At 37.7% G+C, this 15573-nt stretch overlaps 1 protein-coding gene across 13 annotated transcripts in view; it reads left to right on the forward strand.

The window, feature by feature from the left end:
* Positions 1 to 15573, forward strand: part of TANC2 (tetratricopeptide repeat, ankyrin repeat and coiled-coil containing 2) — a 642298-nt gene that overhangs the window by 505592 nt on the left and 121133 nt on the right. For all 13 annotated transcript variants that reach the window (XM_077163513.1, XM_077163519.1, XM_077163523.1 and 10 more), the window contains 2 exons: positions 1688 to 1969; positions 14826 to 14959. In XM_077163513.1, the coding sequence (XP_077019628.1) occupies positions 1688 to 1969; positions 14826 to 14959 (416 nt within the window). The remainder of the gene's footprint in view (positions 1 to 1687; positions 1970 to 14825; positions 14960 to 15573) is intronic.

Raw genomic sequence — 15573 nt, forward strand, 5'->3', positions numbered from 1 at the left:
TCCACTGACTTCTCAATATCCACTGAATTCTGTAACCATAGTGAAGGTTTTTAAAAAATAGATTTTGGTAAAGAGATATGAATCAGGAAATTATAAATAACCATGTAGCTATATCTCTACAGCCACCCCCCCACACACACACACCTTTTAATGAAAAATTGGGGCATATTAAAACGGATATAGGAAGCCTTTTGCTTCTCTTGTCAGAGTTGGGCTTTATTTTTTTAATTTCTCACTACTTCTGAGTGAGTTATCCCTTTTAAAATGCTCATTGTCATTGTAACAGCTTATAGACAGTTTTAAATGAAAGTGTATGCATGCACCCATGTGTGTGTATGCCATCTCTGGATCCCATTTTTTAATTATAATATACTTATCATCAAGTATATTCTAGGCTAATACAAACAGTAAACATAGATCCAATTTCCCCCCTTTATGCTTTCCCTTTCTCCCCTTCCCACCCTTGGCCTTTTTTGTGTTCCAGAATATAAAATGTGGTTAGAGTGTGATATCTTATTAAAATTAATTTTTTAGTAAGCATTTATTGAACACATACATGTAAAGCACTGTGCTAGAGTTAAAAACACAGAAATGAAGTACTTGGTCCCAGACAAATAAAGTGATACATTTTTAGAGATACTCTGGGAGCACTTAGGAGGGCACCTACCCCACGAAGTTGGGTCAAGCAGCACTTCCTTTTACCATCGACATAATAAAGGGTTGAGGATTGATCTTCTCTGAAACTAAGTCATATCTATTAGGCATATTTAGAGGGCTAATGTTTGGCCTTAAAGCATCCCAGAACTATGTAAGCACAGGAAAAAATCTTGAGAAAAGCAATAAGGATCCTTCTCTAAGACAAATGTGTATATGCCAAAAATTGTTGTTTTTTTTTAAATTGGCATGAGTACAAGCACAAAAGGTGCAAAGACATTGTGTGAAAGTTTGTTTTTCTCTTCCCTGATGGCTTAACCGTAGACCTTTTAAACTGTCAGAACTTTTAGGGACTTTGTGACAAAGACTAGTTACCTACTAGATAGGTAAAAACTGCTATCGTGAACTTAAAGAAATTACTATTTTCATTGATTTTTTTGAATCCTCTTTACTTTGCTTTCTTCGAGACTAATATTTAACTTATACATACGGTACAGCCATTATTGATTGTTAAATATTGAAATATATACTTAGTGGTTGGTAAAGAGTTGCTTTCATAAGCCATCTTGAATTCTACCACCTGCCTTCTCTCTCAGGAATTCCACTCCTGCCTTTACCCATACTCCAACAGTTGAAAGGTTATTGCCAAACAGAGTAGAAGGTCTTTACGGCCCTACTTCTTCATTACTCTTGTATCCATACCGATTGCAGGTACCTGGACCATCCTAGTTGTTTAGTAACTTTAACTATCACCTGACTTTCTGACTGCTCTGACAAAGTTATTACTGTTTTATCAGTATTCTGCCAACTATAGTAACAGATAGATGTCTCTAGCTCACCTGTCGGCACTTTTGTCACTGCTTATCCATGTAGAGCTGAGATTCAGTTTTATCATTTTCTGAATAAACCCAAGGTACTAGCACACGGTAACTGTAATAGTCTCCTGAATCACAACTTGCGTTTTTTTTTTCTTTATTTCCCTTCATGTTGACAGTTTAACCTAAAATTTGTGTTTTCGTATTGTTCCTTTCAGTCCGCTTTGCACCTTACAGGCCTCCAGATATCTCCCTGAAGCCTCTGCTCTTTGAAGTGCCCAGCATCACTACAGAGTCAGTATTTGTTGGTCGGGACTGGGTTTTCCATGAAATAGATGCTCAGCTGCAAAGTTCAAATGCCAGTGTGAACCAAGGAGTAGTGATCGTGGGAAACATTGGGTTCGGCAAAACTGCTATCATCTCCAGATTGGTGGCCCTCAGTTGCCATGGTACACGGATGAGACAGATCGCCTCAGACAGCCCACATGCCTCCCCTAAACGTATGTATTCCTTTTTTAAAGAAGGCTCTGCTTCATTGCTCCAAAATTTTTCTGGCATATTTATATTAGATTACATATCCTTTTATTTTCGGATCTGTAAAATCTGACTTCCATGTAAGGACCATCAATTCAGAGTTGAGAGGTAAAATACTCTTTACATTTAACCCACATATCCAGCAGTCACCTAAATGTGACTGAAAAACCTCTCGCTGGGAATAAATTTATAACTCTTTCCTGCTGGCTTTATGGATACTCTTTCCTTTGGATAATGATTATAACAATTGCCTATAAAACCAACTGCCTCCATTGCTGTCAGCTTTTGCTCAGCCTGTGCCCATTTCTTCTTGTTACATGCCAATACATTCTGTTTGTGGCCTTCATTTCCGTGCTATTGATATCAGCATTGCACTGCTTGGGCTTGAGCATCATTGTATCCTTGAAGGGCTTCTCCTGCTTCCTTTTGAGAAGGTGCAGAGCTCTCATACGCATTAGTGCTTCTTTCATCTCAAGCGCGGCACAGCTTAGTGATCACCACCAAGATCTTGTTTATTTCTTTTAAAAACACTATATAATTCTTCCCATGTGCAGGTACTCGGTAAGTACTTTACAAATATTATTTCTTCAAATCCTCATAACAGTTCAGTGAGGTAGTTCATTTCATTTCACAGGTGAGGAATCTGAGACTCAGAGAGGTTAAGTAAGCCACCCAGATCTCACAGCCGGTAATTAGTGAAAGTAGAATTTGAGCCCAAGCAGTCTGGTTTCAGAGGCATTATCTTATCCAGTTTTGTTTATGCTGCCTTTCCTTATTGGTGGAACTCATTCAAGTAAAGGAGATAAAAAGAAATGTTCTTCCTCTGTACATTATAACAAAGAACCAGTCTACCTGATTTCTATTGGTTTTAAGAGGACATATAAGAAATTACTGCTCTGTTAGTCCAAATCAGCAGTCTGTTCCACCACAAAAGTTTAAATAGCAACTACTAGAAATTATTTGTTTGAGATTTTAGTAGTGGCAGGGTCCAGCATAGTGCTAAAAACTCACTGAGTATTCTCTAAACATCCTGGCTTCCTAGATTATTAATAATAATTCATTATTAGTCTCTCATCATTAAAGTAGGCAGATTTCCCCTGGTAAACTTAATGGAAGTTTAACTTGTGGAAGAAGAATCAGTGTCTAGGAATAAAACTGGTTGAACCAAGAGTCCTGTTTGTTAGGGTATGGAAGAGTTATTTAGTTTCAAAATGAATCTGTACTGAGGTCTATCTGCATAGTGTACTGGGAGTCAAAAACCCAGGGTTTGAGTCTCCACTCCCTCAGACTGTCTGTATTTTCTGATTTTGAGAAATTTACTCTAATTCTTTACATCTCCATTTTCTCATCTGTAAAATGAGGAAGTTGGGTTAGTTATCTTTAAAATCTAAGTCTTTAAGATTTAGCTGTGCTAAATTCTGTCATTCTAAGAACATGTCTGAAATTATTGGAAGTAGCTTCCTGTACTATTCCACTCTTGTCCTTTGAGTGCTTAAATATCTTTCACACCAGACTACTACCTATCTAGTAATCCAAGAGGTTAACTATTTTACTGTTAGAAAGAAAGCCAGATAACTAACAGTCTCTCTAACTCCTCTACGTATCACCATTGTAGATATGAGAATGGTAGAATCATGCATGACAGAAGATAAGTTCCACAGGCAAAAAGAGCTGCAGTTTCAGAAAGCAGAGTTACTTGGGGTTCTCCTAAGGGAGCCTGGGAGAGAGTTAATAAAAAACAACCTATTAAAAAAAATAATAATAAATAAAACCTATTTGCTCCCTAAAGCAGAGGTTCTTTAAAAGTAGTTGGCCAAGTTGTTCTCTAATGTTTTTTCATTTATTTACTGAGGATCTACAGATATACTGGCACATTCCCTGTTCAGGAGAGGAATGTCCATCATGGAGTTCATAGCTGTGGCCTAATAGTTAACTTTGAAAGGAGTCAGAGAAGATAAGGTACATGATTATGTATTTACCAGAATATACACAGGACCAGCAGTTGCCCAATGCAAAGGAATCTTCGTTGTAATCTGTTAATGTCCAAACTATATTCTACTTCTGTCATCTTAACAGAAGCACTGTTCTGATCAGGAAGGGTTCTGATCTGAAGGGTTTATAGTAGGGGGATACAGGGGGGAAACTAAAATTGCATGGTATGGCTAATAGTCGACAGGAAGACATCAATAAGTACCACAGCACTAGCAGGGGCAACTAATTGGCAGTGGGAAGGGATAAGAGATAAAGGGTAGTTTTGATTTGCTATTTGATGAAAATGTGTTTGTCGGTTCTTTGTTTCAATGCACCAATGAACAATGGTTTAAAATTAAGAGTGCTGCTGATTGTACAACCAAGTGAGGACACTGTAAGACATGGTTTGTTTATTTTGGACATTATCCGTCATGCCTAATAGATGGAGAGAGCGGAAAGGTACAATGACTAAGAAACAGAATGGCGAACTGTGATACATTTATATTTATATAATGAAATATGTTGCAACTGCAAAAAAGAGGATGTCAGGATGACACTACAAACTGAATAAACCTTGGAGTTTATGTGTGGTGCAAAGTAAACCAGAAACAAAAGAACAAATATGTTGAGGTCTTTAGAAGATTCTTATGAGAAAATTTGAGCCCAGATTGTAAGCCCTTACAGCAGCCACACTTAGTCTGAAGTTATGTTTTTCTAGATTCTGAGACACTGAACTGTATGTGTATCAGCAGGTATTTCCCTGAAACTGTGAGTAACTCTGTGATACCTAAGGTCCAGAAATGGAGTGCTGCAGCCCTGAAAGCTAGTATAGCTATATACAATAACAGTTAAAGTAGCAAAAAAAAAAGAGATCAAGTCTCAATTAGAGATAAAAACAAAGTCATTCTGGCCAGGACTAAGGTAAATCAGAATATAGGGTTAAAAAATGATAGTGTATGTACTCCAGACCTTCACTTACTATATGAGACCAAAGACAGAGATTTGTTATCACTAGAACCTAAATTTTCTATAACACACAATCTAAATCAACCTGTCTGGATAGCTTATTTAAATAACCAAAACTTCTGGAGTCCAAAACAGGACCAAAGCCTTATAATTCTGTATAGCTTAATGTAATACCCAGATGCATCTCAGAGTATGGTGGGCTGATAATTAAAAACTACTGGTAGAACCCTTGAAGGTTCAAAGGAAAAAAACTGAAACTATTAAACTTTCCCATCTGTGAAACCCTGGGAACCCTCTCAGGCATTGGGGACACCCAAGAAAATAGTCCAAGCCTTTGATTTTGAGGCTTGCCCTTAATGAAAATTATTGCTGTGGTGGAGAAGCTAAGACTACCTGTAACAAGGCCTAAGAATGGGTTCCAGGAAACCTCTTTTGTTGCTCATATGTTACCTCTGTCCCTTTCTAAGTCCAGCTCTGCAAGGAAAATCATTACCCTTCTCCCTACATGAAACATGACATTCAGGGGTGAAAGTCTCCCTGACAACGTGGCACCTAACTCCCTGGGACAAATCTGGCCCTGGTACCATGGGTTAGACAATGCCTTCCTGACGAAATGGAGGAAAAAGGAGTGTAATAAAATAAGGTATCAGTGGATGGGAGAGATCAAATGGAGTCAAGAGGCTATATTGGAGACTGCTTTTGTACAAGCTTGAGTTAGATATTGCTAATTGCCATTGTTTGCTAAACTGCAACTAAGATCACTTCCATTAACTCTTAAGAACACCTAAGGCTTGAACTGAGACTATATAAAAGTTGCATGCACTGGGACTTCCTGGAAGATGGCGGCTTAGTAAGACGCGCGGATCTTAGTTTCTTCTCCAGGACAGCTACTAGGGGAGTAGAAACGATACAGAAAGCGCCCAAAGCCACAACAGAGATAAAAAAAGACAGCGTACCCCATCCTGGAACAGCTGGCTGGCTGAGAGAAGCAGCTCGGGTGAGATCGCCGAGGCGCGCGGGCTTCACCAGGCGGGGCGGCAAGCGGCCGGAGTTACTCCCTTCCCCCTTCCCGGGCCGGCTGGGAGAATTGGAGAGGCGGTCCCCTGAAACCAAGGCGGCTGGCGCCCACACCACGCGCGGCCCCCCGGACCAACTGAGAGAATTGGATCGGAAACCCCCAGGCCGCGGAGAACGGTGACGGGTGGGGGAGGCCCCTTCCAAACCCGTGACTCCCGGGGAACGTGCACTCTCTCGGGCGGGCCGCTGCCGCTGGCGCCCTCCCGCCACGCTTGTCGCCCAGGGCCGACTAGGAAATTCGGACGGGCTCTTTCCCGGGCTGTGGCGACCAGCAACCCTCCCTGCGTTCGGACCCCGGGCCGGCTCAAGCCGCTTTGGCTAGCGAACCCCCCAGACGGCGAGAGTTTTCCAAAGTTTAAGGTCCCACAGCACCTTTTACTGGTGGGACCCGCAGACAAACGTGTGCCACGAGCGCCACCTACTGGGCAGGATAAGAAAAACAGAACCCAGAGATTTCACAGGAAAATCTTCCAAACTTTTGGATCCAATACCCAGGGAAATCTGTCTAAATGCGCAGACGCCAACAGAAGATAACGGATCACGCTCAAATAATTGAAAATATGGCCCAGTCAAAGGAACAAACCAATAGTTCAAATGAGATACAGGAGCTGAGACAACTAATGCTAAATATACGAACAGAAATGGAAAACCTGTTCAAAAACGAAATCGATAAATTGAGGGAGGACATGAAGAAGACATGGGCTGAACATAAAGAAGAAATAGAAAAACTGAAAAAACAAATCACAGAACTTATGGAAGTGAAGGACAAAGTTGAAAAGATAGAAAAAACAATGGATACCTACAATGATAGATTCAAAGAGACAGAAGATAGAATTAGTGATTTGGAGGATGGAACATCTGAATTCCAAAAACAAACAGAAACTATCGGGAAAAGAATGGAAACATTTGAACAGGGTATCAGGGAACTCAAGGACAATATGAACCGCACAAATATACGTGTTGTGGGTGTCCCAGAAGGAGAAGAGAAGGGAAAAGGAGGAGAAAAACTAATGGAAGAAATTTTCACTGAAAATTTCCCAACTCTTATGAAAGACCTAAAATTACAGATCCAAGAAGTGCAGCATACCCCAAAGAGATTAGACCCAAATAGGCGTTCTCCAAGACATTTACTAGTTAGAATGTCAGAGGTCAAAGAGAAAGAGAGGATCTTGAAAGCAGCAAGAGAAAAACAATCCATCACATACAGGGAAACCCAATAAGACTATGTGTAGATTTCTCAGCAGAAACCATGGAGGCTAGAAGACAGTGGAATGATATATTTAAATTACTAAAAGAGAAAAACTGCCAACCAAGACTCCTATATCCAGCAAAATTGTCCTTCAAAAATGAGGGAGAAATTAAAACATTCTCAGACAAAAAGTCACTGAGAGAATTTGTGACCAAGAGACCAGCTCTGCAAGAAATACTAAAGGGAGCACTAGAGTCAGAACCGAGAAGACAGAAGAGAGAGGTATGGAGAAGAGTGTAGAAAGAAGGAAAGTCAGATATGATATATATAATACAAAAGGCAAAATGGCAGAGGAAAATATTATCCAAACAGTAATAACACTAAATGTTAATGGACTGAATTCCCCAATCAAAAGACATAGATTGGCAGAATGGATTAAAAAACAGGATCCTTCTATATGCTGTCTACAGGAAACACATCTTAGACCCAAAGATAAACATAGGTTGAAAGTGAAAGGTTGGGAAAAGATATTTCATGCAAATAACAACCAGAAAATAGCAGGAGTGGCTATACTAATATCCAACAAGTTAGACTTCAAATGTAAAACAGTTAAAAGAGATAAAGAAGGACACTATATACTAATAAAAGGAACAATTAAACAAGACATAACAATCATAAATATTTATGCACCGAACCAGAATGCCCCAAAATACGTGAGGAATACACTGCAAACACTGAAAAGGGAAATAGACACAAATACCATAATAGTTGGAGACTTCAATTCCCCACTCTCATCAATGGACAGAACATCTAGACAGAGGATCAATAAAGAAATAGAGAATCTGAATATTACTATAAAGGAGCTAGACTTAACAGACATTTATAGGACATTACATCCCACAAGAGCAGGATACACCTTTTTCTCAAGTGCTCATGGATCATTCTCAAAGATAGACCATATGCTGGGTCACAAAGCAAGTCTTAACAAATTTAAAAAGATTGAAATCATACACAACACTTTCTCGGATCATAAAGGAATGAAGTTGGAAATCAATAATAGGCGGAATGCCAGAAAATTCACAAATACCTGGAGGCTCAACAACACACTCTTAAACAACGAGTGGGTCAAAGAAGAAATTGCAAGAGAAATTAGTAAATACCTCGAGGCAAATGAAAATGAAAACACAACATTTCAAAACTTACGGGATGCAGCAAAGGCAGTGCTAAGAGGGAAATTTATTGCTCTAAATGCCTATATCAGAAAAGAAGAAAAGGCAAAAATGCAGGAATTAACTGTTCAATTGGAAGAACTGGAGAAAGAACAGCAAACTAATCCCAAAGCAAGCAAAAGGAAAGAAATAACAAAGATCAGAGCAGAAATAAATGAAATTGAAAATATGAAAACAGTAGAGAAAATCAATAAGACCAGAAGTTGGTTCTATGAGAAAATCAATAAGATTGATGGGCCCCTATCAAGATTGACAAAAAGAAGAAGAGAGAGGATGCAAATAAATAAGATCAGAAATGGAAGAGGAGACATAACTACTGACCTCACAGAAATAAAGGAGGTAATAACAGGATACTGTGAACAACTTTACGCTAATAAATACAACAATTTAGATGAAATGGACGGGTTCCTGGAAAGACATGAACAACCAACTTTGACTCAAGAAGACATAGATGACCTCAACAAACCAATCACAAGTAAAGAAATTGAATTAGTCATTCAAAAGCTTCCTAAAAAGAAAAGTCCAGGACCAGATGGCTTCACATGTGAATTCTACCAAACGTTCCAGAAAGAATTAGTACCAATTCTCCTCACACTCTTCAAAAAAATCGAAGTGGAGGGAAAACTGCCTAATTCATTCTATGAAGCCAACATCACCCTCATACCAAAACCAGGCAAAGATATTACAAAAAAAGAAAACTACAGACCAATCTCTCTAATGAATACAGATGCAAAAATCCTCAATAAAATTCTAGCAAATCGTATCCAACAACACATTAAAAGAATTATACATCATGACCAAGTAGGATTCATCCCAGGTATGCAAGGATGGTTCAAAATAAGAAAATCAATTAATGTAATACACCATATCAACAAATCAAAGCAGAAAAATCACATGATCATCTCAATTGATGCAGAGAAGGCATTCGACAAGATTCAACATCCTTTCCTGTTGAAAACACTTCAAAAGATAGGAATACAAGGGAACTTCCTTAAAATGATAGAGGGAATATATGAAAAACCCACAGCTAATATCATCCTCAATGGGGAAAAATTGAAAACTTTCCCCCTAAGATCAGGAACAAGACAAGGATGTCCACTATCACCACTATTATTCAACATCGTGTTGGAGGTTCTAGCCAGAGCAATTAGACAAGAAAAGGAAATACAAGGCATCAAAATTGGAAAGGAAGAAGTAAAACTATCACTGTTTGCAGACGATATGATACTATACGTTGAAAACCCGGAAAAATCCACAACAAAACTACTAGTGCTAATAAATGAGTACAGCAAAGTAGCAGGTTACAAGATCAACATTCAAAAATCTGTAGCATTTCTATACACTAGTAATGAACAAGCTGAGGGGGAAATCAAGAAACGAATCCCATTTACAATTGCAACTAAAAGAATAAAATACCTAGGAATAAATTTAACTAAAGAGACAAAAAACCTATATAAAGAAAACTACAAAAAACTGCTAAAAGAAATCACAGAAGACCTAAATAGATGGAAGGGCATACCGTGTTCATGGATTGGAAGACTAAATATAGTTAAGATGTCAATCCTACCTAAATTGATTTACAGATTCAATGCAATACCAATCAAAATCCCAACAACTTATTTTTCAGAAATAGAAAAACCAATAAGCAAATTTATCTGGAAGGGCAGGGTGCCCTGAATTGCTAAAAGCATCTTGAGAAAAAAAACGAAGCTGGAGGTCTCGCGCTGCCTGACTTTAAGGCATATTATGAAGCCACAGTGGTCAAAACAGCATGGTATTGGCATAAAGATAGATATATCGACCAATGGAATCGAATAGAGTGCTCAGATATAGACCCTCTCATCTATGGACATTTGATCTTTGATAAGGCAGTCAAGCCAACTCACCTGGGACAGAGCAGTCTCTTCAATAAATGGTGCCTAGAGAACTGGATATCCATGTGCAAAAGAATGAAAGAAGACCCATCTCTCACACCCTATACAAGTTAACTCAAAATGGATCAAAGATCTAAACATTAGGTCTAAGACCATAAAACAGTTAGAGGAAAATGTTGGGAGATATCTTATGGATCTTACAACTGGAGGCGGTTTTATGGACCTTAAACCTAAAGCAAGAGCACTCAAGAAGGAAATAAATAAATGGGAACTCCTCAAAATTAAACACTTTTGTGCATCAAAGAACTTCATCAAGAAAGTAGAAAGACAGCCTTCACAATGGGAGACAATATTTGGAAATGATATATCAGATAAAGGTCTAGTATCCAGAATTTATAAAGAGATTGTTCATCTCAACAACAAAAAGACAGCCAACCCAATTACAAAATGGGAAAAAGACTTGAACAGACACCTATCAGAAGAGGAAATACAAATGGCCAAAAGGCACATGAAGAGATGCTCAATGTCCCTGGCCATTAGAGAAATGCAAATCAAAACCACAATGAGATATCATCTCACACCCACCAGAATGGCCATTATCAACAAAACAGAAAATGACAAGTGCTGGAGAGGATGCGGAGAAAGAGGCACACTTATCCACTGTTGGTGGGAATGTCAAATGGTGCAACCACTGTAGAAGGCAGTTTGGCGGTTCCTCAAAAAGCTGAATATAGAATTGCCATACGACCCAGCAATACCATTGCTGGGAATATACTCAAAGGACTTAAGGGCAAAGACACAAACGGACATTTGCACACCAATGTTTATAGCAGCGTTATTTACAATTGCAAAGAGATGGAAACAGCCAAAATCTCCATCAACAGAAGAGTGGCTAAACAAACTGTGGTATATACATACGATGGAATACTATGCAGCTTTAAGAGAGGATAAACTTATGAAGCATGTATTAACATGGATGGACCTAGAGAACATTATGCTGAGTGAGTCTAGCCAAAAACTAAAGGACAAATACTGTATGGTCCCACTGATGTGAACAGACATTCGAGAATAAATTTGGAATATGTCCTTGATAACAGAGTCCAGCAGGAGGTAGAAACAGGGTAAGATAATGGCCAATTGGAGTTGAAGGGATACAGACGGTGTAACAGGACTAGATACAAAAACTCAAAAATGGACAGCACAATAATACCTAATTGTAAAGTAATCATGTTAAAACACTGAATGAAGCTGCATCTGAGCTATAGGTTTTTGTTTTGTTTTGTTTTGTTTTGTTTTGATTTTACTATTATTACTTTTATTTTTTTCTCTATATTAACATTCTATATCTTTTTCAGTTATTTGCTAGTTCTTCTAAACCAATGCATATGTACTAAGAAATGATGATCATGCATCTATGTGATGATGTTAAGAATTAATGATTGCATATGTAGAATGGTATGCTCTCTAAATGTTGGGTTAATTTCTTTTTTCCGTTAATTAAAAAAAAAAAAGAGAGAAGGGATAATTGGAGCTGAAGGGATACAGACTGTACAACGGGACTGGATATAAAAACTCAGAAATGGACAGCACAATACTACCCAATTGTAATGCAATTATGTTAAAACACTGAATGAAGCTGCATGTGAGGTATAGGTTTTTTGTTTTTGTTTTTGTTTTTTTTTCTTTCTATTATTGTTTTAATTCTTATTCTGTTGTCTTTTTATTTCTTTTTCTAAATCGATGCAAATGTACTAAGAAATGATGAATATGCAACTATGTGATGTTACTAAGAATTACTGATTGTACATGTAGATTGGAATGATTTCTAATTGTTTTGTTAATTCTTTTTTTAATTAATAAAAAAAAAAAAAGTTGCATGCACTAAATTTGATTTCCTGGAGCCTATAATTTCCAGAGGGTTCCTAGTCCAGATCAATCCTGAAACCCAGAGGGACCAGCATCTCCAAGATTATCAACTAATTACATCCTTCTATTCCTTGGTATTGACACCGCATCTCAACATGAAAAAGTCAGAAAGGGCGTTGCCTAAAGATCCCTATGGATTGGGAGAAGGATCAAAGGAGGAAGAGGAGTTATAACAGAGAAAATAGGATTTAACGAACAAGTATAACTGCTAAATCACTGTGGATATTTCTTTTAGTCTCTAGTGTTTTGGAGCAGCTAGAAGGAAAAATCTGAAATAGTGGAATGGTAACTTGTAACAAACTCTGAAATATGTTCTGTAACTACTTGTTGAAGTGTACTCTGAAAATTATTACTTTTCTTTCTTTTCTTTATATATATATATATATTTCACAATAAAAAACATGGAAAAAAAATAAGTATTTGATGAGCGGGCCATGGTGGCTCAGCAGGCAGAGTTCTCACCTGCCATGTCAGAGACCCGGGTTCAATTCCTGGTGCCTGCCCATGCAAAAAATAAAAAATTTTTTAAAAATGATACAATGCAAACTACTTTAGGACATAAATCTAATTGTTATTATATAAGCTAGCACTGGAAATGTTACTGGCAGCATAGGAACACATTTTGTTGATGAATAGGAAAGATATCTATATAGAGAGAGACGCTTAATTTTTACAGTTTAATGTGCATTAAGCTCAGGTGGGTTTATTTAGAATTCCATTGGCATTCCTAAATAAACCTCAGTGATGCCAATGATATAGTTGTAATAATGGAAATAAATCGAAAATTATTGAAGCCCCCATCTTCCATCTATGTATCATCTGTTGTTCTTTCTTCTGCCACTGCCTCCTCCACACAGAACAGTACTGCTGTGGAAGATATTAGCAGTCTAGTCTGCAGTGTATTGCTTGGTTCTATTCTTCCCCCACAGACACTCAGCTTCCAGCCCACCATCTCCTTGTCATTTCCCTGGGCAGGTACAGAAAAGCTGTCAAGGCAAGCACTAGCCTGTCATCCTGCTATCCACCTACACTCTTTCCCACACCTGATTCCCACATCAGTCTCCACTACCACCATCACACACACACGTACATGCATACACACACGCACATGCATGCACATGTGCACATACACAAAGAACAAAACCATTTTGTGAAAATAGACCTGTTTTGTAATTCAGGCATTATCACGTTAACCACAAGTATACCCAGTACGGTAAGAGAAGACTATTTGTTCCTATCCCTAAGAGTCTTAGTGTAGTTATTATTTGGATTTGACATTGCCAACAGCTGCCACAGTCTCCAAACAGCTGTTAAGTTACCCCCACCCTCCCTACTCTGCTCCTCTCAGTCTGTTTGCCAGATTTTTTATATACATTGACTGTTTATCTGTTAACTTTCATTTATTTCTACTGTTCTCTGAATATGAAACAGAAAGTAAGACAGAAAGGAGAGCATCTCCAGAAGGAAATAGCTCTAAGACACAGGGTATTCAGACAATAATTACTCACAAAATTAAATGCCAGATAAAAGGAAACAGGGGTAAGATGGAGGGAATAAACAGCAGAAATGAAATAAGTGATAGCCAGTCACTGAGCTTTACCTCAACACAAAGTGTCACATATTTCTTTAGGCTTTTTTCTTTACTATTTTTCCTCATTCCCTTTCTCCCCAGCCCCCTCGCTTACGGTTATTCAGAATCCTATCCAGTGACCAGGAAACTTACTCCACCAGTTGGATGAAAGAAGCCTGAATTCAGTCTTATGAATAGAGTTAAATGAGGACTGCTCTCCCCTATTCCTCCTTTTCAATAGCTTTTGACCATCAGATAATTTCAAATAACAGTCTGCTTATTTGAATGCCTATTTTTAAAGCATGATCTGTATTCATGAATATAGTCTATAACTCCTGTATTGGATGAAAATACATTTTTCAATAACATAAACAAATAGAAATTTTTATAAACAGCTTTATTAACCTGTAATTCACATACTATAGCATTCACCCATTTGAAATGTGAAATTCAGTGTTCTTCAGTATATTCATAAGATTGTGCAACCATCACCACAGTCTTAATTTTAGAACATTTTGTTACCCCTAAAAGAAACCCTGAGCCTGTTAGTACTCAATCCCCATTCTTTACCTACTTCTCTACCCCCAGCCTAATCAACCACTAATATGTTTTCTATCTATGGTTTTGCCTATTCTGGACATTGCATATAAGTGGATTTATATAATATGTGGCCTTTTGTGACTTGCTTTTTTTATTTAGCATAATATTTTCAAGGTCCTTTACACTGTAGCATGTATCTATATTTCATTACTTTTTATCAAGTATTATTCCATTGCCTGGATATCCCACATTTTATTTATCCATTCATCAGTTGATGAGACATTTGGATTAGTTCCACTTTTAGCTGTTATAAGTCATGCTTCTGCGAACATCTGTGTACAAGTTTTTGTATGAACATGTGTTTTTATTTCTCTTGTATATATTCCTTGGAGTGGAATTACTGGGTCATAAAACAAATGGAATTTAATCAGTCTTCCTTTAGCTCAAGAGTTTTATGGTTATCTCATCTTTTTAATCTAGATGTGGATGCCAACAGAGAGCTGCCACTCACGCAGCCACCTTCAGCACACTCTTCTATCACCAGTGGAAGCTGCCCAGGAACACCAGAAATGCGCAGGCGGCAGGAAGAAGCTATGCGGAGACTGGCCTCCCAGGTACAATATGATACCGAGGTTGAGAATATGCAATTTTTATTTTGACATCAAGGAGGCAAAAATCCGGAGATTCAGTTCAGACTGAACAAAATTATATAGAGGTATGCCAGGAATACTTTATTATTAAGAAATTAGAGCATTAGAGCTAGAAGTGTCCTTAAAAATAATCAGTCTTCTCATAAAAAGAAAAGGAAGTTAAGGCTCAGAGAAGTTATATGGTTTTACATAAGAGCACACTGTAAATAATCAAGTAATTTATTTTCAGTCCAACCTAAAAACTCTACCTAATATATTTTACTGCCCCTAATATTTTGTATACATTTGAGTTTTAAATTTTTATTTTTACCAAGTAACATATGCACATAGTTTAGAAAATCAAATAATGTTGGAAGGCATTATTTTAATGCCTTTTTAATAAAAAATAGCAATTCTCTTCTATTCCCCACCCACCCATTCCTCAAAGGCAGTCATAATTAATTTTTAGAACTGTTTCTCTGTTCTTTACCACGATATTTCTAAATAAAATTTATGTACTGCTATAACTTGTTTCATTGGTTTTACATATTATCTATTGTGTCTTATTATAGATGATTAGAATTTTAACTATTCTACCC

The sequence above is a fragment of the Tamandua tetradactyla genome, chromosome 6 (genome assembly GCF_023851605.1).
Source record: "Tamandua tetradactyla isolate mTamTet1 chromosome 6, mTamTet1.pri, whole genome shotgun sequence".
In the NCBI taxonomy this organism is placed as follows: domain Eukaryota; kingdom Metazoa; phylum Chordata; class Mammalia; order Pilosa; family Myrmecophagidae; genus Tamandua; species Tamandua tetradactyla.